Here is a 21,507-nt window from a genome sequence, read left to right on the forward strand (position 1 = left end):
CCTACATTCATAATAAATTGATTTTATATTATCTAATTTCTATCTAAAAACATAAAAAAAAATTTAAATGCGCGCGTTTCCAGATTTGAGTCTCCAGAGTGACCAGCATTTTAAATATACCAAGTAATACCAATAGTTTGAGCTCCGGTATTTGTGTGGCTCGCTCGATATCACTTTTGCCAACTTTTTAGACGACAAAAAATTGTTTCTGGCCGGAAACCATCCGAAAAATAGCTGAAATTGCGATGCAAATTATTACTAATTAAAAACTTAAAAAACTTATACTGCGAGCGTTTGCTGATGTTAAGTGAGGAGCAAATGGTTAGTGATGAGTAACGTCGCGACGTTATATTTTAAGCCTATTAGTCGCAAGCGGCCACACCGGAAAATGTAAATTTAATAATGCAAATTTCAAAATGCAATGTTGGGATTCCTGAAACTGATTTAGATTTGATTTTTATTTGTTTTAAGCAAATCCTGAAGAATTTCAAGATCGACCCTTTTTGCACACTGATTTGATATTGATATCGAGAATTTAAGAAAATGGCGGGAAAACACAAATTGACAAATGAAAGTGTGAAAACTATTTATACGGTACACGGTTCTATATCGGTTTTTTCCTTTCGGTTCCGGTATCAGTACCGGTACGTACCGGTACAGCAACTAATTAACCTTTTAACCTATTTTTGTGCTTCAACTTCAATTCTCACAGCCCTTTCTTAGCTGTCTTATCCATCTGCATTATTCTGCATTAAAAATATAGTTATCAAGCAATTCTCCATATTAAAATCACAACAAAAAGAAAACAAACACCAAATAGTGTTATCGAAATGCATGGTCTCATATATTCTCGAAATGAAATCAAAACGAAATCAGCCTCAGAACTGATTTCGTGAAATCACTTAGGGCTACCACACTTTCCGTATTATTTCATTCATTTGGAATACCTACAATAACTTTACAATAAATTTATAATTTGATAAAAATTTTAAATTCCAAACTAGACACAATTAAGGAAAACATTTTAATAAAGGTTTGGAGTGCGTCTCTTCAAGGTGACAAAATTTACAAGTTTAATTCTAAATAAATATAAAAAAATCAAACAAATTCGAACAAAAATTCTGCAAAAATTTGAATTAAAATTTTCTTAGTTGTAACTGTTTTTGCAATTTGATTAAAATGGTACATGCTGCCAGATCTGAAAGTTTTTCATGGGGGCAACTTTTGAACCGGATGGCAGCCTTTGGGCCAAAACAGTGTTTCCACACCAGTGCTGCCAAGTTTTAGGGGGAACAATAGCTGTTTCTGCCTGGAAAGCATCTAATTTTAATTTGTCTACACTTTTGCACAGTTTTACCAAATATATAAATTGAAAAACTTAGCTGAACAAATATTTAAAATAGCCAGATTTCCGGATAAAAGCAATTTTCAAATTTTTCTAGCCAACGAACTCTGAAAATAGCCAGATCTAGCTATAACATAGCTAAGTTGGCAACAGTGTCGGTCACACCGATTAGTTTGTTCAGTTTTGTTTTCTCTCGTCTTGCTTGCTGGTCGGCGTTTTGCTACGTTTCGTCTTTTCGTAACCGCAATTTCTCAAACAGTTCACAACAACAAAGTGCGAAATTCGAAATTTCTTGTTCTCAATATAATCTAAGAGCACCTGTCCAAGCATTACCGCTAATTTAAAGTGAGTGTCTTAAGTGTGTGGGTATTTCTTAAGTTCAATGCGGCAACTTTGGCATTTCGATACAAATGTCAATGAATCACTGTGGCATTTGTATAACTAGTCTTCAAGTGGCATCCATTTCAAATGCCTTGTTATTAATATAAAAATAGTTGATGAAAGTATTACATTTAAATAATGAACGCGCGTATTACAAAATCATTCAAATCACGGCAAATAAAAAAAAGTGCGACAATTGTGTTTGTGTGTGCGCGCGCGCTTGTACGTGCGCGTTTAGTGGTGAGAGCAATGCATGTGAAGAGTGCAGCTATAAAACGTTGCTACATGCGCTCCCGCTCCCACACAGTGTTATATGAGTCGCAACACTCCAAAAAAGGGAATAAAAATGAGAAGCGTCTTGGACAGCAACAACATAAGACCGAACGCCGAAAAATGTTGCAAAATGAAAGAAAAGCAAACTAAACGAAAGCAAGCCAAAAAGATTTCTGCGTTTCTCGCCTCTTACAATTCTCACACGCACACATTCATACGTGTACATTTAAATTAATTGTTATTTTTTATTTTTTGCTTTTAGCTGTAATTTGTGTGTATTTTGTTGTTGTGCTCACATTTTCCGGCTAGCTTGTTTATAAAGCTCTGGCCGAAAATGAGAGCGAAATGAGTGTTGGTGTGTAGATTAGAGAGGAGAGCGAACAATTGTTGCTCTGGAAGCAACAAGTCACAAATCCACATTCAATGGGGGCGCGGGTGGTGTCTGAATGCGAATGCGTGCTCTCTCAGTTTGGTCAACGGTTTTGAGTTGTGGGCGCAAACGCAAACGATAAGCCGTAATTGAAATATTGTATTGTAGCAATTGCCAAGAAACGTGGCTTCATGTTGGCCCAAGAGTAGAATTACACACTTCCAGCAGAAACAGCCAGTCTCTTTCTTTCTTTTGTACATACATATGTATGCATGCGTGTGGGTATGAGCGTGTGTGTGAGTGTGTGTGTGTGAAACAAGTGTGAAAAACAAACGACCTCCAGCAGCGCACGTCTGCGTCGGCGTCAGCGTCTCTGCGTCTCTCTCCCCGTCTGTGGCGCTCTCTTAGAAAGTGTAGAAGCGCGTGCGATCACGCCCCCACGCACATTTATTGTTGTTGTGCTGCTGCTAGGCGTTGTTGCTGTAGTTGTCCAAAAATGGGTTAAGCAACGATAGCAAAAAAAGAAAAGAAACAAACGCAGCAACGCCAATTAGTGACAAAATATAAATGAAAAACGCATGCAAAGTGTGTGTGTGTGTGCAAATATGTATGCAAATTAAGTGACAGTGTCCAAAAAAGCAGCAACAACGACTGCCGCCAGTCTGACTAAGCGCAAATGCGGCAGAAATAGCAACAAGTAGACGCGAAGCGAAGAAGCGTCGCGTCGTGCAATTAAGACAGCAACAACAACAACATCACATCAACAACAACATCAACAACAACAAGCAATGCATAGTTAAATTTAGCAGCAGAGTTCCACTTTCACTCGGCGGCGACACCGACACCCACCAAGCCGCCCAGCCTCTGCGCCGCTCCCCCCATTCCCTCCCTCTTTCCATGTTGCTGTTGTTGTTGCATGTTAAGTTTGATGCGTGTCGTGTTATTTTGCGTTGGCACGAACACGCACGATACAACAACTAACAAGATGTTAATAGAAATTAATATGCACACACACACAAACGCACACACTCTTCAACAAATTCATGAAACTATAACCAATAAATCGGTCGTTTTAGTTAAAAAAAACTTCTATTGAATTGTTAAAAGTCTTATAAGCTTCACTAAGAATGGTTACACTGTTTATATTATATTTCTATTGGTATTATTGCTGTCAACTTGGCTATTTTATAGTTAGCTCTTTCTATTTTTAAAGTTACGTCCATAGAAAAATTTTGAAATAATAATATAAAACAAGGGGGCTCCGCCTCGGCTAAAGTCAAGCACGCTCGCAGTAGGTTACCCTGTGCCTAGATACTGGGTACTAAAAGTTGATTTTCGACCGATTGCTCCTATGGCAGATATATGATATAGGGAACCGATTTGAACCAAATTTGGTCAGGATGTATAACACCAATTTAAATGCATATTCAATCAGTTTTGTTAAAATGTCTCAAAAGTCAAAAAACTTTTTCAAAATCAAAATCTTGATTTTCGACCGGTCGGTCCTATGAAAGCCATATGATATATAGTTCCGATACAAAAATATAAAATATATATAGTTTATGGGGTCTGCCACGCCTCCTTCTGTCTGTTACATACATTCTGCCAAACATATTTAAACCTTTTGCCCATTTTTTGTTATTGCCGTTGGTGTGTATTGAAACTTTGTTATACGAACATCTTAAATTTGCGACATCTTTTGCTTATTCAAATTGAGCTAAGCAAAAATGTCGGGATTCCGTATCATAATAAATGCTGCCACAATTATGATGTGCCCAAAAAGTACCTAGGCGACATTGGTACATGAGATACCTACAATATCGATAAGGATTGTGTCGAATGAATTATACAAAACAATTTATATTTAATAAATTGATTAATTAAATGATATAAATTAGATAAAATTAAATGAAATGTATTAATTTTTAATATAGTTGGATATTGTTTTTTTTTATTTATTTAGTTAAGGAGACTTCCAATTGACAGTTTAAAGTCTTATTAGCTTCATTATTAACGGTCTCACTATTTCACCGAACCAGTAAATATTCAATCCCTTTTCTTAAGAATATTTGGTATTTTACCTTTTTTCCCCCCCGAAAAGTGCAACCAACACGCGCTCATCTCTAGTTGCACGAATGGTTGTCAACCGCCTGAAGAGACACTTGCGCGCTTTTTGTCAAGATTTAAGTTAATCACACACAGGCAGGCGCAGCAGTCGAGCAGTTCAGTTTGATGAACTTAAGTACAACAAGGCAATTCGATGACGACAAAAATGTTATTTGTTGTTATTGTTGCTGTTGCTGTTGGTTGTCATTGGTAATTATAGTAATGCCTAATGACATCATCTTCAAATGCCGCATGCAGTTGGCACTGTCAGCAGCTGCAGACTGCAGTTGCCTTCAATATAAGTATGTATGTACAAATGTATGTATATGCAGGCGAAAGTTTCCATCGATGCTCGACTGCTGATAAGTGCGCACTTGCAGCTGATGCTTATCAGACAGGCAATGTCTGGCAATGTTGATTCACTGCCTCCTACACACACACACACACATACACACATTTAACTTTAACAAATACAAGCGCATATCGTAGTCAGTGGATTGTTATTGTTATTGTTATTGTTTTGTTATTGATGTGCTGCTCATGACACATTCACGCCGCTCGTTGTAAGCTAATTAGATGTTGGACAGTTGGTTTATAGCGGTCACATTAGCATTCTGCAGCAGCCAATTGGAGCAACAACTCTTACCCCCCCCACTTATTTGTTCATTGCCCGCTTCGTTTGTCTTTTTTTTATTTTTTCTTACACTTGATTGCCGCACATACAGAAAAGTAACTACAATGCTTAATTGACTTGGGACTGTGCACAGCTCCTGTATGAGAAAAAGAGAGGAAGAGAGTAGGATAGAGAGAGGGAGCCAGCGGGGCGCTTTGGTTATTTTTTAGTCACGCCGACAACAAACAGGCAGCGAATACAACAACATTTGTTAGCAATTAGAATTGTGTATTGCCGGTGAACGTTTCGACAAAGCGTTAAGATTTGCAATCAAGCATTAAGTCAATTTGTGGCCAGCTGACGACGACGTCGCAGTCGCCGTCGTCGTTGGCGCGTTGCAATCATCAGTTGATGCACCGATCATTGGAAGCTGCCATAATGCAGTCAGCATATACAGTGCGTGCCATAAGTTGATTACGCAAATTTCTTGAAATCAATTTAGTAAGATTGGGTTGATTTCCCTGAACTGGATCATACATCGAACCATTAATATTATATCCCCCGTCAAACACGGGCCGGAGACCTATCATATAAAATAAAAAAATATAAAGACAGGCCTGTTTTTACTCCCACATTTATAGGATTTCATAAAATGTACTTTTGCATATTGAATTTATGCTAATACTTAAAAAATTTATTTCTCACTTTATCAGACTTAAGTTCACCAACTCAAGTAGAATTAATAAGGTTAAGATGTTCACTTCCGATAGATCTTGCCGAAAGTAAAATCCGGAACAAGCCCGATAGTAATTATTTTATAAATTTCATATAATTTTATATTTTTCTATCTATAATTATGTTGATTGTGATAATTGTGGAAAATAGTAGTAAAATCATTATTTTACGCTGGATTCTTTGAACACTTGAGAGCTTTTTTATTTAATAATAATATTATAGTCCTAAAAGTCCAAATAAAGATTTTCAGTTGGTTTCATTTTCTGTGGAACCCCGGTATATTTTTTTGTACAACACTGAAACAAGGTTCTTGAAACCGAGCCGAAACTTGTCAGAATTTGATAGTACTTTGAAATGGGCCCAATTTCTCACTTTTCGTCATATTAAATAACAATAAATAAATAAAGAAATATATTAAGTGCGAAAATAAGCTACACATAGTTATTTCTTATTTCAAATTTATACTTATCTGACCTTTTTTATTGTCTAACATATCTAATCACAAGTTAACTATGACAAATGCTCGCTTTGTTTACATAAATATTTATATATATTACAAATTGACAAGTGTAGTTGTAGTTGTAGTTGTAGAACAGGTTACATGATCGCTTACTTTTTATACCTACTGTGGCAACTCAATCAGACCACCACCCGCAGCCGCTACCGCACCCTTGTCCTTACCCTTATTTCACACCCCCGCCCGCATTATGATAGAGGCATATAACAAGTATTTTTTTTAACATGAGTATAATTTGTATCAACTTCCGTTATAAATATATGAAGCATTATCGCTAGTTTGTCAGAGGAGGGGACGTGGGAAGGGGCGACCATTAAATACTTCGATGCATGTGTTGCTTCGATAAATTTAACCAAATGGCAAATGCCAAAAAATACCACAAAAAAAAATAATAATAAGAAAAATGTACAATTAACACATCAAAAGCGAATTACAAATCGCTAAAGGTGTCACTGTGTATGTGTGTGTGTGTGTGTATTTATATGAAAATTGAATTTTAAGCAAGATGATTGAATTTTCTATTAATAAGTTTGACCTTCAACAGCTGTGATATATTTATGTATAAAAATTTTCTAGAAGCGAAGGTGTTCTTGAGGCGTAAACAACGCACAGATAAACACAAATATATGCATATATAGAATATATATATTTATCGATGTATATAGATTGATCTGTATCTGTTCAGGAAATTTGAAGAGATTTTTTCAAGTGCTATATTAAGTACGTTTATTGTAGCCGTGTTATATGTTTGTTTTTAGGCATTTTCTACCTGATATAGTTTATCAGCAGCGCCCAATGATAGTCACCAAATTGTGGCACTTGGACTGGCTTACACACACATCCACACCCAACTGGTCATACACACACACACCAACACACAAACATGTAGCCTCTTCATGGCAGAGTTTACCTTGCGGCTAAAAGAAAATAAATATATAAAAGTTTTTTTTTATGATTTCTTAGCAGGTCAATGACAAATCCATTATGCCCCATAGCATTATTGCTACATTTATAACATTTTCAGCAAAAAACAAGAAAAAACTGAAAGAAAAAGCAGAAAAGCATATTAATAAATTTACAGCCCGTCTTTTTGGTTATTTTGTTATTGTTTGTTTTTTCACTGATTAAAAACGAAAGCTCTGCGCCTTTTTGGTTATATATAAATATCGTAAAAATTGTATGTGCCCAACCCAAAGTTGAGAGTTTTGCGAATTTCGTTAGAGTTTTGTCAGTTTATTTGGCCATAATTCACGTGTTGTCAACCAATTCGTTATTTCAGCATTATGACATCATATAAACAGAGTCTCTTGGCTCCTGCTAAACTGTCTACGACTATATCTATCTATCGGTATTATTGTTTTTTTTTTAACAATGTTTGATAAATTGACACGTTTGGGTGTTTTTTTTTTTCATTTAGAAAGTACTTATATTCTATGGCACAATTTGGACCAAGTTTGCATTCATTGCAACAACTTTTTATGCAATTTAAAAGTAAACAATGCCAATTTTTTGTTTTGTTTTATATATATATATTTTTTTTTTTTTTGAATAAATTTCATAGATTAACGGAGCTGCTTATTGATTGTCGTTCGTACAGCGTAATATGCAAATTTCTATTAAACAAATCGGGGTTGTGAAACGACTACGACTAATGATGTTGGCTATTATTATTATATTTTACTCGAATTTACCAGATACATTTGTTGTATCTTAACAATACACAAATAACTCAATGATTGCAAATTTAGATATTTCATTATATGTATAAGTAAAATCCTTGAGGCTATTCAGACTAGACATGCAAAAATAACTTATTAATAATATTTCAATAAAAGTTAGAAAAAACTAGGATAGGTGAATTTTTACAAACTTTGTTTATAATTTTAATGGCTATGTATTTATTAAGTACTTTTGTGTTAAAAATTTCAATAGATCTTAATTTTAAAAATTATGTAAAAAAGGTTTACAATGTTGGATAGACATAAATATGTACATTAATGCACAAATACTTATTTTCCTGTTGACATTTTTGATCTTAAGAATTTCTCCCTATAGACTTGAGCACTTTATGTCAACTCAAGTTATTATTACACATATATTCCAAAAACAAATGAGAACTTTTATATTCGTTTTAATATTTACTTTTTCACCATTATCTTTGCAGGAAAACAAACAATAAGTTAACAAAGTAGTTACAACTTTAAAACCTCAAAAGCAGAAACCAACAACGAAGCGAATTCTGGCAACAAACTATAGAGCAAAATTAAAACAACATAGTATAATAGGAAGAAACCTACATACTAATAACGGGGCTGATAACTCAACTCAACAACAACTAGAAGAAGAAGTAGAAGAAGAAGGCGAAAAGGAAGAAGAAGAAGACACATATTAAATTAAAAGATGTCATTTCGCGTGGTTCGCAGCTCAAAGTTTCGTCACGTCTATGGACAGTCGTTAAAACGGGAGCAATGTTACGATAATATTCGCGTCTCCAAGTCCAGCTGGGATTCCACATTCTGTGCGGTTAATCCAAAGTTCTTGGCCATCATTGTAGAGTCGGCGGGCGGCGGTGCGTTCATTGTATTGCCACACAACAAAGTGAGTAGTCATTTAAACCACCCAATCACTAAATTAAGAGGAAATCCCTATTTTGGATGGCAAATTATATACGGGCACATACTTCTCGTATGTATGCATACAGCGTACCAGGCACTTTATTTATTATTTTTTATAACAATAAGGAAAGACAATGGCAAAAGCATATTACTATTTATAGGGCGTTTTTTTGCGTCCCTGTTGCCACGTTCATGTTAAAAATGACGTCGACTGATTTGGCTAATGCTTATAAATAAAGTTCAAACTTGTAGTTATGAATTCCCTGTCTCTCTCACTTGGTTGCTCTCTCTCTCTCTCGTTCTTAATAGTCGCATCTCTTGGACGCACTTTCAATTTTGGCCGGGGGCCAACATGACACACCAAATTGTCTAAAATTAACAGCAAGAATAAAAAAACAAGAGTCCAACTAAATAAAATTTGTGCGATACAAAATAAAGAAAACAAAAACAGATGACGGGAATTAATAATATTTTAAGGTTTAATAATCCTTGCACTACATGAAATGAGGGGAAATATGTTGTAGACGAAATTACACAAACACAAGGTTCTCACATCAATAAAAAACCGACAAATTTAAAAAAAAAAAAGCAACCAATTCTCACATTAATAAAAAACCGACAAATTTTCCTAAAAAAAACAGCAAGCAATTTTTTTTACTGAAAAAAAATTTACTTGAATTTACAGCATTGTAAATATCTAATTATATACAAAAAAAAAACTATTAATATTATAGTATAACGAGATGAGAAAAATTTACTTTAAATCTGTAGTGGAAATTTTTGAGTACAAAGAAGCAAATGACATTTAAAAAAAAGAGAAGAGTTTCTGCTGTTTCCGGTATTTACAGATCCAGAATATATATTTCTTTATCACTTGACTCTATCCTTCTGTTATACATTTCGAATTGCGGGGTATAATAAAGCAGAAGCAATACATTTTTCAAATTTCCACTTGGGTTGGAAACAGATTTCGGCATTTTAGGCATTTGGCAGTGGCAAATCGAACATCCGTTCAGCTGTCATCGGCAACGGGGCAACTGCGTGGGCGCTGCCAACACTCGCGACGGCTGTGATCTCTCCGAATTTGGTCAAAACGTATTGCCAACACACGAGAGGCCAGTGTAAAGTGTTTTGGCCTGTTCTAATTGGGCCAAATTTGTATGCAAAATGCGCGCCATCTACGAAAGTTGAGACAGCTGCCGTTTTCTATGTAGAGCGGCTTTCACACGCTCTAATTTAAATATTTTATGAGATTAGCTGAAATTCCAAGTGTCAATTAAATGGACATTGCTGTACATATGATTAAAGAAATCCAATGAGTGCGTAACTCTTCAATTACATCAAATTCAACTATAAGTAACTGAGATGGTCGCATAGTTTTTATTCATTGATATGATTTTGCACAATTATTTATGAAACTTTAGCATGCACCTGCAGTTATCGCTCGTATAATATTATATAGTAAAATCTATTTGTTTTGCGCCGACCAAACGTTTCTTAAAAACCATTCAGATGTTACTATAATATCATTTGACAATTTCTCGATTTTAATCGTAAACTGTAGATGACACATTCCTAATTATTATCATTAATATTTGTTCATTTCAACGATCTAATAGCTTTTGAAAGTCCTTTATATATTAAGTGTGTTAACGTTTGATAAAATCAAATAAGAAAACCTTATATTTATTGACTATTTTCACTTTGGCCCTTCACAGCCTCTGAAAGTATCAAATAATTGGGTCATATTTATAGATCAATTTACATGTGTAACTTGAATGCTTCATAAAAACAAAGTTTGAATTAGTTATGGAATGACCCTCGCTGAGTTATATGAGCTTACTATAAATATTTTCTATAATGGTCAGTAATAAATCATAGTGTGGCATTCAAGAAAATCACTCGGTTAATAATTTTATAGAATTCGTGGAATCGGAGGTGCAACAGTTTCTAATATTGGACTCGAATGTGGTGGCTATGGAATTTAATCAAGTGTTTCACACGTGTTTCTATTAATTGCAAACTTCACGCACCTGAACGCTAGGGATTGCTGAACATATTGGCAGCCACCATGAAGTTTGCATTATGAATGTTTTGCTAATTTAGTTCAAATTCCGGCGGGAATTTCTAAAAATAATGCTACCCAAAATTGGGTCAATGGGTCGCGATTTGTGGATTGATCTGTTACGTGGAACGTTATTTAGCTTTAATCAGGGACCCTAACTTCTATAATTTTACTATTAGCTAAAATTGTAAATTCAAAAAAAATTGTCTTTGGTTCTTTGTTATAAATAACATAAAAGTTCATTTAAACCACATTTTTTTAAATTTCAAAAGAAAATAAAAAGTAATTAAATATTAGTTTTTATTTAAAAAACAATCAACAAATGTGATGTTTATTTTTTTATTTAAATATTAAAAATTAAGCTTGTGAGGATGGAGGAACCATATTTTATTTATTGATAAATTACAAATTTTAGGCCACAGGAAGGCATCTTCGACACTATTAATTTTATAGATTCTTCATCAGTATCAGCAGCCAAGTTGATTTAGACCTACGCGTCCGTTCGTTCACCCATTAAATAAAATAAGATTGTTTCGGTATAATAACCGGTTTTCGAAAATATACATTACATACACTTTATTATAAATATTTAAAATAACATGACTTTCAATAAAAAAATTTGAATTTAATTATTATTTAGATTTTCTTTTACATTAATATTTATAGTAAAAATCGAAAATAAACTCTACTCTTATTTGGGATGCCTGATAAAAAATCTTGTTGTCATCTTTCAGGTTGGACGCATTGCAGCTGATCATCCACTGGTCGGTGGACACAAAGGTCCAGTTTTAGATATTTCGTGGTGTCCACACAACGATAATGTCATTGCCTCTGGATCTGAGGATTGTGTAGTCAAGGTGTGGCAAATACCCGACGGCGGTTTATCGCGCACACTCACCGAACCAGTTGTGGATCTGGTTTTCCATCAGCGTCGCGTTGGTCTCGTCCTTTGGCATCCCTCGGCGCTCAATGTATTGCTCACCGCCGGCTCTGACAATCAGGTAATCTATCGATCACATGCTTCTTCTTTGAGTCTATTGACAAAACTCTCGTATTTCAGGTAGTCATATGGAATGTGGGCACTGGTGAGATTCTTGTGCACATTGATTCGCATCCGGATATTGTGTACAGCGCGTGCTTCAATTGGGATGGTTCCAAGCTGGTCACCACATGCAAGGATAAAAAGATACGCATCTACGACCCGCGCAGCGGCGAACTGGAGAGTGAGGCAATGTGTCATGAGGGCTCCAAGGCCACACGTGCTATCTTTCTACGTCATGGATTGATTTTTACCACCGGTTTCAATCGCAGCTCGGAACGTCAGTATTCGCTGCGTGCTCCGGATGCCCTAAGCGAGCCCATTGTCATGGTGGAGCTCGACACATCAAACGGTGTCATGTTCCCATTGTATGACGCGGATACGAATCTGATTTATCTGTGCGGCAAGGGCGATTCTGTGATTCGTTATTTCGAGGTATGCTCTCCTTGTCTATCGTACGATCTCCTGACTTACTTTTTTTTAATTTCCCGTTATTATTTTTCTGTTTTTTCTTAATTCGATTTTATTAAGTTTTGATCTGATTGAGATCTTTCTACGGTTTTTCTAATTCTGGCAGCAAATGTTAAACATTTATAAGCAGTAAATTTAGATTTTAATTATCATTTAATTTGTCAAAGCTTAAATTTAAACATGTAGTTTAAATATTATTTGGCTCAGAAATGTAGATATAGTCAGTCTGTTTCTGTTCAAACTAGTCTCTTAGTTTTGAACCTATCTTGTTAAAACTTAATAGAGGTCCACCTTTTCTTGGTAGGCACTAGAAATTCAACCAATGTCACAGATTGTGTATTTAGTCTTGTCTTATGCATCCTGCTAAAAATTGATTCATTATATTCAGGCCTGTTACGGTTTTCACTCTCAGCAAGATTATTCGAAAGTGAATATTATATCTTGAGTTTTTAATTTCGGCAACATTTAACAATCATTGGTTGAATTAAAGTCTGATAATGTGAAAACAGTAATTTTTAAATAACAGCCGAAATGAAACATGAACAAATACATTTCATTAATTGTTATGTTTGATGTTTAATTATAATTGAAATAAAATATTATAATAGTTATGGTGGGCTTAAGCTTTAAAGATAAAATGAATATATATCAGTAACGCACGTTTGTCTCATTGTCGGGAACTCGACTATAACGTTCCTTTGAAATTTAGCTTAGTTGAAAACAAAATAAGTATATATATATAGATGGTGAATAAATATCTGATCTCCCTCAGGTGACACCGGAGCCTCCATTTGTGCACTACATCAACACATTTCAAACTCCGGATCCACAGCGAGGCATTGGATTGATGCCAAAGCGTGGCTGTGATGTTACCACCTGCGAAGTTGCCAAATTCTATCGTCTGAACAATAATGGTCTATGCCAGGTCATATCGATGACAGTGCCGCGCAAGTCTGATCTCTTCCAGGAGGACCTCTATCCTGATACGCTGGCGGAAGACGCCGCAATCACGGCCGAAGAGTGGATAGCTGGCAAGGATGCCGATCCGTTGACATTCTCCCTCAAAGTAAGTGGCTCCAGTTGCGATTCAAATGCATCCCCTATAGATTTGGAATACAGCGCTCACGGCGCTGCGGCTCCGTCGTTGCCACATGCTTCGGTGCCACAGATGCTGCCGCTCAGCTGTTGCTGTCATTAGAGAGCGTACATGGATCCTGATCAACTCACTGTGGCTGTTTCCAAATTTGGACCACAACAATTGTATTCCAATGGCTTTTTGTAGTTGCCTCCAAATGCTGTGTGCTTGCAACCAATTCGTGGCTACCAATAAATTTGTGATTCTTGATCTTTGCTGCTTATCTACGTTTGTGCCTTGTCAGCCTTTTTTCCTATAGTCAGTACACTTACTAACTGCAAGAGTTTTGCATAGGCACGAAAAACAGACGCACCCACACAAAAAAAAGGGATCGCTTATGAAAGTCATAGTTTGAAAACTTAAACTTGGCAAAAGAAAATTTTAGATAAACAAATTAATTTTACACAAAAATTATACATTTTTAATTTTTTATTATTCATGAGTGTTCCAGAAATGTAAACTAACCCAAAAACCACCAAAGCTGAATGCGATTTTGGTTGGTTTTCGGTTGGCTTAACTTTAAAGCTTTTTATTGTTTTTTATTTTTCATCAAATTAATTTGCATTATTTTATTTATTATTAAAACACTCATTTTCAAAAATATAATTATAATGCAAATATCTTTTAAGCAGGGCGGCGAATACCAAACTTTTCGAAAACACCTCCCGGTTAAAGAGTTAATTACTTTAAATTTTTAATTTTTAAAATTGATATTTTTTATTTAAATTAAAATTAGAAGATCAATTTTTTATCAATAGAATAAAATTTACCGAATAATTTTTTATGGTTGTTATAGAAATAAAAAAAGAGTTAAAAATCTTTATTTTAAAATGTTTATTTTAAAAATAACACATTCCCTGAACAAAACGCGCACACATTCTCACGGCTTACATACGCTCGTAACATGCACGCTGCGTGGCGCTTGTTGTTGTGTTCTTTGTTCTTTGTTGTAATCTTAAACGAACAGTGATTCTAATAAACCTAATCAGGATCGCGTTTCTATTGTACAGGGTGGCTATGTCTCATCATCCGGCAACAAGTCGCTTTCGCTCAGCAAGAAGGAAAACATACTGAACAAGGCGTCCGCCTCAAGAGGAGGTGGTGGAGGCGGTGGTAATTATTCACCCGCCAACAACAACGAGTCCAATGATGGTGGTGCGCCCGCAGCGATATTTACGGTAAGCATTTAAAAATCATAACATAACTAGATCCTAATATTAGTTAATTGGTTGTTATTCCAGTGGTATATTCTTATACAATATTAAGATACGTTTTTATTTAATTCTTGTAACGGTAAAAATATTTGCTTGCCTGTCGAAAGTAAAAATAATAATAATTGATAGATCCGAGATGTTCTCAAAAAAGGTTTTTCTGAAACTTAACTAAAATATTTAAAATTAGCGGAAATGTTTAAGACAAATACAAATATTTTATTAAATCGAGCGATTTAAAGTAAAATATTTTGGATTTTGGATAATCACAATTTTGGACTTCCCAAAATTTATTGGCTTATTTATTTCCAATTTTGCGTTTCTTATTTTTGTTCCCGTTATTATTTTTCTAACATTTTCCTTCCCAATACTTTTGTCCTAATTTTAATTTTTTAGTTGTATTTTTTTCTCTTTTTGGTTTCTTTATTTATATTTCCTAATTACAAATTACCAAGTTAGGTGCTCCTATAACTGTTTTCCTAATTTTGTTATTCTTAGTTTTGATGTGTAAAATTTTCATAAAGAATCTAATTTGATTGATCTTACGCAGGAAAAGGATCATCGCAATATTCTGGATGAGATTCGCAAGCTGAAGGCTATTATTGTGAAACAGGAGAATCGGATACGCGCCCTGGAAGCAAAGGTCACTGCAGCCGCCGGCGATGAAACGGATGCCCGCAACAGCAACAAAAATGGCAGCGGTTCAACTGCAGCAGCAACAGCGGCAGCAGATAGCAGTCATGTTAGTGAAAGTGCCAATGATCATGCCGCATCCACTGCGTCAGCAAAAGCGGCGGACAATGCACATGACGAGGATTAGCTGGCATCATCGCGATAATCAGAACTGTTTAGTGGGAGGCAAGAAATTGAAAGATAGCTACAGACCGAGAGAGAGAGAGAGAGAGAGAACTGCTTGAAGAAGCTCGTCGTTATCGTTTGAATTTCTCTAATGGAAAATTACGTTTATATTTTGTACACGCTAAATGAGAGTCGTCGTCTATTATGATTATGATTTCGATTTATTTATTTTATATAATTTAATATTAGGTCTTTTTACGAGCGAAATGAGTTGAGCGTAGTAGAAGATATAAAACAAAACAAACAAACACATACACAGCAATTAAAGCAGATCGCATATAACATATTTAACAAATATACACAATATCCTGCCAAAAATATATAGTGAACCTAAAAAATTGCTCCCAAAATCGAAGGAAGGGGCAGGACGAATCCTGCTCTTTCATCTGTGTTTTTGTAAAGCGAACGTCAAATTGTTGTAAATTTAACAAATTGAAAGTTTAGACTAAAAACTGCATCCATTTCAAATAACACCAATATATCCTACCAATTTTATATCATACCTATTCTATACATTTATTATAAATATGTTTAACCCTGTCGAGGCAATATACATATGTTATTCATGACAATAGCTTTTATAATGATTAAACGTTTAAAAAAATTTTAACTTTTACCCTTACCCTTTACCGCCGTCGCTTTCATAATACATTTTTCTCGTTCTAACTAATAATAAGTCGTATTTTGTAATAATAAATGAAAGAAAACCAACGATTTCAGAATACTGTCGATTTTGTATTTACTTTAAATCGACATCAAAAATTCGCCTACCGATTGTATAACAATCAACTAAAACAAATAATAAATAATGTAAAAGTGCTGACTATAATACCTAAAGTTTTTGTATAAATAATTTACAATTTGATACGCAATAAACTATACACAAATTATAAGAATCAAACAAGCTTTTGAACATTTCATTTGAAAATGCGAAACGGCTCGCAACCAAGGCGCCAACGATGTAAAAATAAAATAAAGACTGCCGTACTGCCATTCACGATCATCGCGGACATCTTACAGCTGTTTTTGCATAGCGCGGTTATCGGGTTATCGGTCGCATAAACAATACAGTTGGCAGTTTCAGCAACATCTATTGTAGTTTTATTTATAAAAAAAACCAACAGACTTTGTTATCAAATATTTAGCTGCAGTTTATTGTTGTCAGCTACACTATTTATTTACAATTAAGTGAAGACAGTCCCTACCAATGTGCACATTGTCCCCGGGCCTTCGAAAAGAGCAATGAACTGGAAATCCACCAGAGAATTCACAGTGAGCAACTTAAGTATCAATGCCCGAACAGCTTTGCCCACAAAGATCGACTTGAGTTGCATATACTTAGACATACTGGAGAGCATCCATAAGAGTTGAGTGACAAGCAAAATAATCATTTTGAGATCCGTCCTTATAAATGCAAGCACTGTGAGAGGAGCTATAAACGGAGTTGCGATATTACAAAGCACCGGTCAACCTATTTTTACGAAAGTCTACACAAATGTCCTCCTATTAGTGCACCGAATGTAAAAAAAGATATACAGAAAGTTATATTAAGAGATACATAAAAATTCTCTGTCGAAAGTCTATACAAGTGTCCTCACAGCCCGAAAAGCTTTAATCATTGCAAGAAAATGTCAAAATTAAAATAATAATAGTAATAAATAAACTAAGTAACAAATTATACCAACATAGCATATTAGAATACATCCACTGACAGCTGTTTGACTGAGCTTCAATTGAGCGCCAAATGAAATAATCGATATATCGATGCACGAGCTATGTGAGCCATGCAATTAATGTGATCGATAGTCCAAGTAATTGAAACATGCGATAGTGCCAGCACTGATAAAAAATGCACATTTAAAATTGCAACAAAAACTCAATAAAAATGACTAAATTTGATAAAAATTATAAATACGAAATTAGATAAAATTAAGGTAAGTATTTTAATGAAGAGCTGATGTTCGTCGGCCCTCGGGGAGAGGCGTTAGAATATTAAAAAAAAAAAAAAATGTGTGTATAAAAAAATTGAGAAAATTTTACCAAAAATTCTGCATAAATGTAAAAATTCTAGCTTAAAAATAAAAAATATTTGAAAAATGGTATAAGAATTCCGCAAACCTTTTTTTCTGAAATTTAACAATTTTTTTGGGTAAAAAATCGAGCCAGATCGGAATTTTTAACTGGATGGGCAACCCTCGGCGTTGATAATAGAAGAACGAAAACAAACAAGAAATAAGGCGGGAGATCTGTTATTATAAGTTCTCGATATGAGTAAAAAGACTACACGCTCCACAAAGCCAAAAACGGACCCAGATGCGGCGCCTCAAAAACAAGTAGTGGATGCTGTAAAGAAAGTGTTTTACATATCCGACAACTTGTTGCATGCCGATGATGACCACCGAATGTGCTTGGAGCGCTTCTATCACCCAGGCAAGGGACAGTCTGCCATGTTTGTGACGCTTGGGGATCGCAGCATTATGGAGTTGTTAGAGTACGGAGAGCCTCGTCGCAGCTGGCTGCTTAACAACGAAGTCTGCTCAAATGGCCGCATTTACATGACGACGCCAATCGATGCCACCCTCCTCGCGCTCCACCATCTCCGCAAGCATTGCTCACAACGCGCCATGTCGCTGGACAGTATTAACGTTGATGGGAACGATGCCAGCACAAACCGCCTACTTACCAAATTTGTAAGCGCCGCCAGTCTCAAGTGTGTGGCAGATGTAAAGACCTCCGGTGAGCTGATCTTCTACAAGTACAACGCGGATCGTACGCTGGCCTGGCTTGCTCTGAAAACGCGCCAAGTTGTGTCCGTGCTAAAGGCAAAGCAAGTACACTGCGGACTCGGCGCCAAATCGCAGAACTATGTGCGGAGCGAGAAACTGGTGACGGAAAATGATGTCAATGAAATGGATTACATGCGCATGGCCTGTGACTATGTGGGCCGCTATCTGGATGCGGACTTGCACGAAGAACTTAATCGTTATTTGCACATACCAAGTGAAATCCAGGCGATGGTTGAGGAGAAGTCCACAGCGCAGAAAAGAAAATCCCAGCAGGGTCAACAAAGCGCAAATAGCAAAAAGATGAAACTCGCAAGCGGTGACAATGGAAGCGTCGATGCTGCAGCCCAACTGAGGAATAGCAGTCTGCTGGACGATGATGATGCCAAGGAATCTATTACGTCGCCCACAACACCGGCTCCGCTCAAGGAGCGCACCATGACTGCCAAAGAGAAGGCGCTGGCCAAGGGTGCCAAGGGCAGCAAGAGCATTGCTTCATTCTTTAAGGCCAAATAGGAATAACTAGAAGATAAAATAAATCTAAATATACACTATTGCAGTTCATTTTAAATCAATATAGGCTTACCAATTGATTCAAGAGTTCGATGGCATTCGTCTTAAAATATGTCAAATATGTCAATACTCTTGTTTAATCTTTGCTTAACACGTCTGGCTCGAACCAGACAACAAGTTGTGTCAATATGATGCCTTTACTATCCTACCCGATCAATTAATTATCGCTAATTTACTTCGACTGTCGTAACTCAAAATCGCGATTTTTTATATTAACTTGCGAAATATTCTTAATGTGTTGTTCTATATTGTGAAAAAATGTCTTATACATATTTAAGTATAGTTTTCATGTGAGATTCAAAAATAAGTCTTTTAATTGCAAATGGGACCAAATTGAAACGGTATATGAGAACTAATATTCACTTATTTTAAGACAATGGAAATGTAAAGCACACTAAATAGTAAGTTTATACTTATAGTGCTGGGAAACTCAATAGTCAAATAAATTAAATTAAATCTGATCGTACAGAGCTAAAAATATGCTGTCTGGTAAGAAATTTAAGTAGTTATTTATTAAATGATGTAAAGATATTGCAGCTTTTGCTGACGTTTTCGACAGTGTTGTGAAATGCTTAAATAAGATGAATTTATCAATACTCTGCACAGGGTATTATAATTTGGTCAAAGTTTTAAAGTTTTTTGTAAGATTTTCTTGATTTAAAAATGTTTTTATTTTAAAAATTCTTTTCTTAAGTAATTTCTATTTGTGAGTGCCTCCTCTAATGTTTATACTCTACAGGGTATCGGTAAATCGAACACTTGCACTGATTGCTTTTAAATATTCCAATGGCGCACCAAAGCAACCCTGATATAAATTCGAACAGTTTTAAGATTGAAACTGTCGCTAATCTATACTTTTATCCCTGTGCTAGAAGAAGGAAGAGTTACAAGTCATGTCAGCGGATGGTGAATCGGCGACTGATCCACAAGCCTGCCCAGAAATTGGAGAAGTGGCGGCCGCATTGGCAGCATCCTGGGAGACTACAACAGTCAGCAGCGAGCCGAATGATCAGAAGGAGCAGGAAGTGTTCAAGGTGCCATTACCTGTGAAGGATGCTGGCAACCAGGAGGAGAAGAAAGAGAAGGTGGATACATTGACGCCTGGCTATGAGCACAAGCATACGCTGGCGGGTCATATGTATTACATTAGTGCGGTAAGATTCTGTCCTCGTGGGGATTGGCTGGCCAGTGGATCGACCGATAGATTCCTCAAGTTGTGGGACGTGGGCACGGGTCAGTTGATTAAATCCCTGCAGGGACACGTGCTGGGCATCAACGATTTGAATTGGTCGCCGGATAGTAAATGCCTTATCAGCTGCAGTGATGATAAGACCATCAAGCTATGGGATCTCCGCAGTGGCAATTGCCTCAGGACAATGCAGGGACACAAGGATCAGGTCTTTGCCTGCTGTATGCATCCTCAATCGAATCTGATCGCATCCAGCAGTATGGACTGCACCTTCCGACTCTGGGATGTGCGTAATGGCAGATCCCTCAAAGTGGTGCCCGCCCACATGGATCCGATATCATCGGTGGACTTTAATCGAGATGGCAATCTCCTTGTCACCGGCAGCTTCGATGGACTCGTTCGCATCTGGGACACCATCAGTGGCCAAGTGCTGAAGACCCTCATCGATGAGGACAACTCGCCCGTTGGCTATGTGAAATTTGCACCAAATGGCCGATATATACTGGCCGCCTATCTGAACAGTCAGATCAAGCTGTGGAACTTTCAGAAACCCAAATGCCTGCGCATCTACAAAGGTCACACAAATCTGAACTACTGCATCTCTGTGAACTTCTCTGTGACGGCTGGCATGTGGATCGTCTCGGGCAGCGAGGATAATGCCCTGCACATCTGGAGTCTGCAGAGCAAGAAGCTCGTCCAGAAACTGAATGCCCACAACCAGGTGCTCATCTGCACCGATTGCCATCCCAACCAGAATTTGATTGCAACCGGCGCCTTGCAATGCGAGGCGAATCTTAAGCTTTGGCAAAGCAGCGAAACTTCCTTGACTTGATATTTATAAGATAAACAAAAGAATATTAAAAATAATTATTATTAAATTACAAATAAATGATTATTATAAATAATTTCCAGATGGAATTTAGCACGAAATGCCATATGCAGTTGTATATTTTTTGGGAAACAATGTGTCTGTGTGCTTTGTCAAAATAGCGAAAGTTCACATTTATTTAAGATAAGATAAAAATATGAGATTATTATAAATTTTTATTCATATTACAGTTTGACCAGAAAAAACGGAGACAAACATTTCTAATCATAATTTTACTAAACAAAAGAAATTTGGCAAAACAACATTTAGTAACGACAACATGGAGCACTAGTAAAAACATTCTGAGTCGGTCTTGTCGCTGGTTCAAGTTTCGCCACAGACCATGTCGGACTTCGAATT

At 36.2% G+C, this 21,507-nt stretch overlaps 2 protein-coding genes across 2 annotated transcripts; both read left to right on the forward strand.

Moving 5' to 3' along the window:
* Window positions 1-1,497: 1,497 nt before the first annotated feature.
* LOC117783794 lies at window positions 1,498-21,116 on the forward strand. The gene is made up of 10 exons (XM_034621339.1): window positions 1,498-1,690; window positions 8,505-8,938; window positions 11,755-12,021; window positions 12,081-12,494; window positions 13,303-13,596; window positions 14,655-14,843; window positions 15,427-15,693; window positions 18,032-18,986; window positions 19,560-19,579; window positions 19,963-21,116. Exons 2-10 carry the CDS (start codon window positions 8,741-8,743, stop codon window positions 21,109-21,111), a joined length of 3,753 nt encoding a protein of 1,250 aa, XP_034477230.1. The 5' UTR covers window positions 1,498-1,690; window positions 8,505-8,740; the 3' UTR covers window positions 21,112-21,116.
* Window positions 17,893-19,092, forward strand: LOC117785973 (ribonuclease H2 subunit B). The gene has a single exon (XM_034624274.1). The coding sequence runs from the start codon at window positions 18,002-18,004 to the stop codon at window positions 19,031-19,033; it is 1,032 nt and encodes a 343-aa protein (XP_034480165.1). The 5' UTR covers window positions 17,893-18,001; the 3' UTR covers window positions 19,034-19,092.
* Window positions 21,117-21,507: the final 391 nt, after the last annotated feature.

This window comes from Drosophila innubila (assembly GCF_004354385.1).
Source record: "Drosophila innubila isolate TH190305 chromosome 2R unlocalized genomic scaffold, UK_Dinn_1.0 1_C_2R, whole genome shotgun sequence".
Taxonomy (NCBI): Eukaryota; Metazoa; Arthropoda; class Insecta; order Diptera; family Drosophilidae; genus Drosophila; species Drosophila innubila.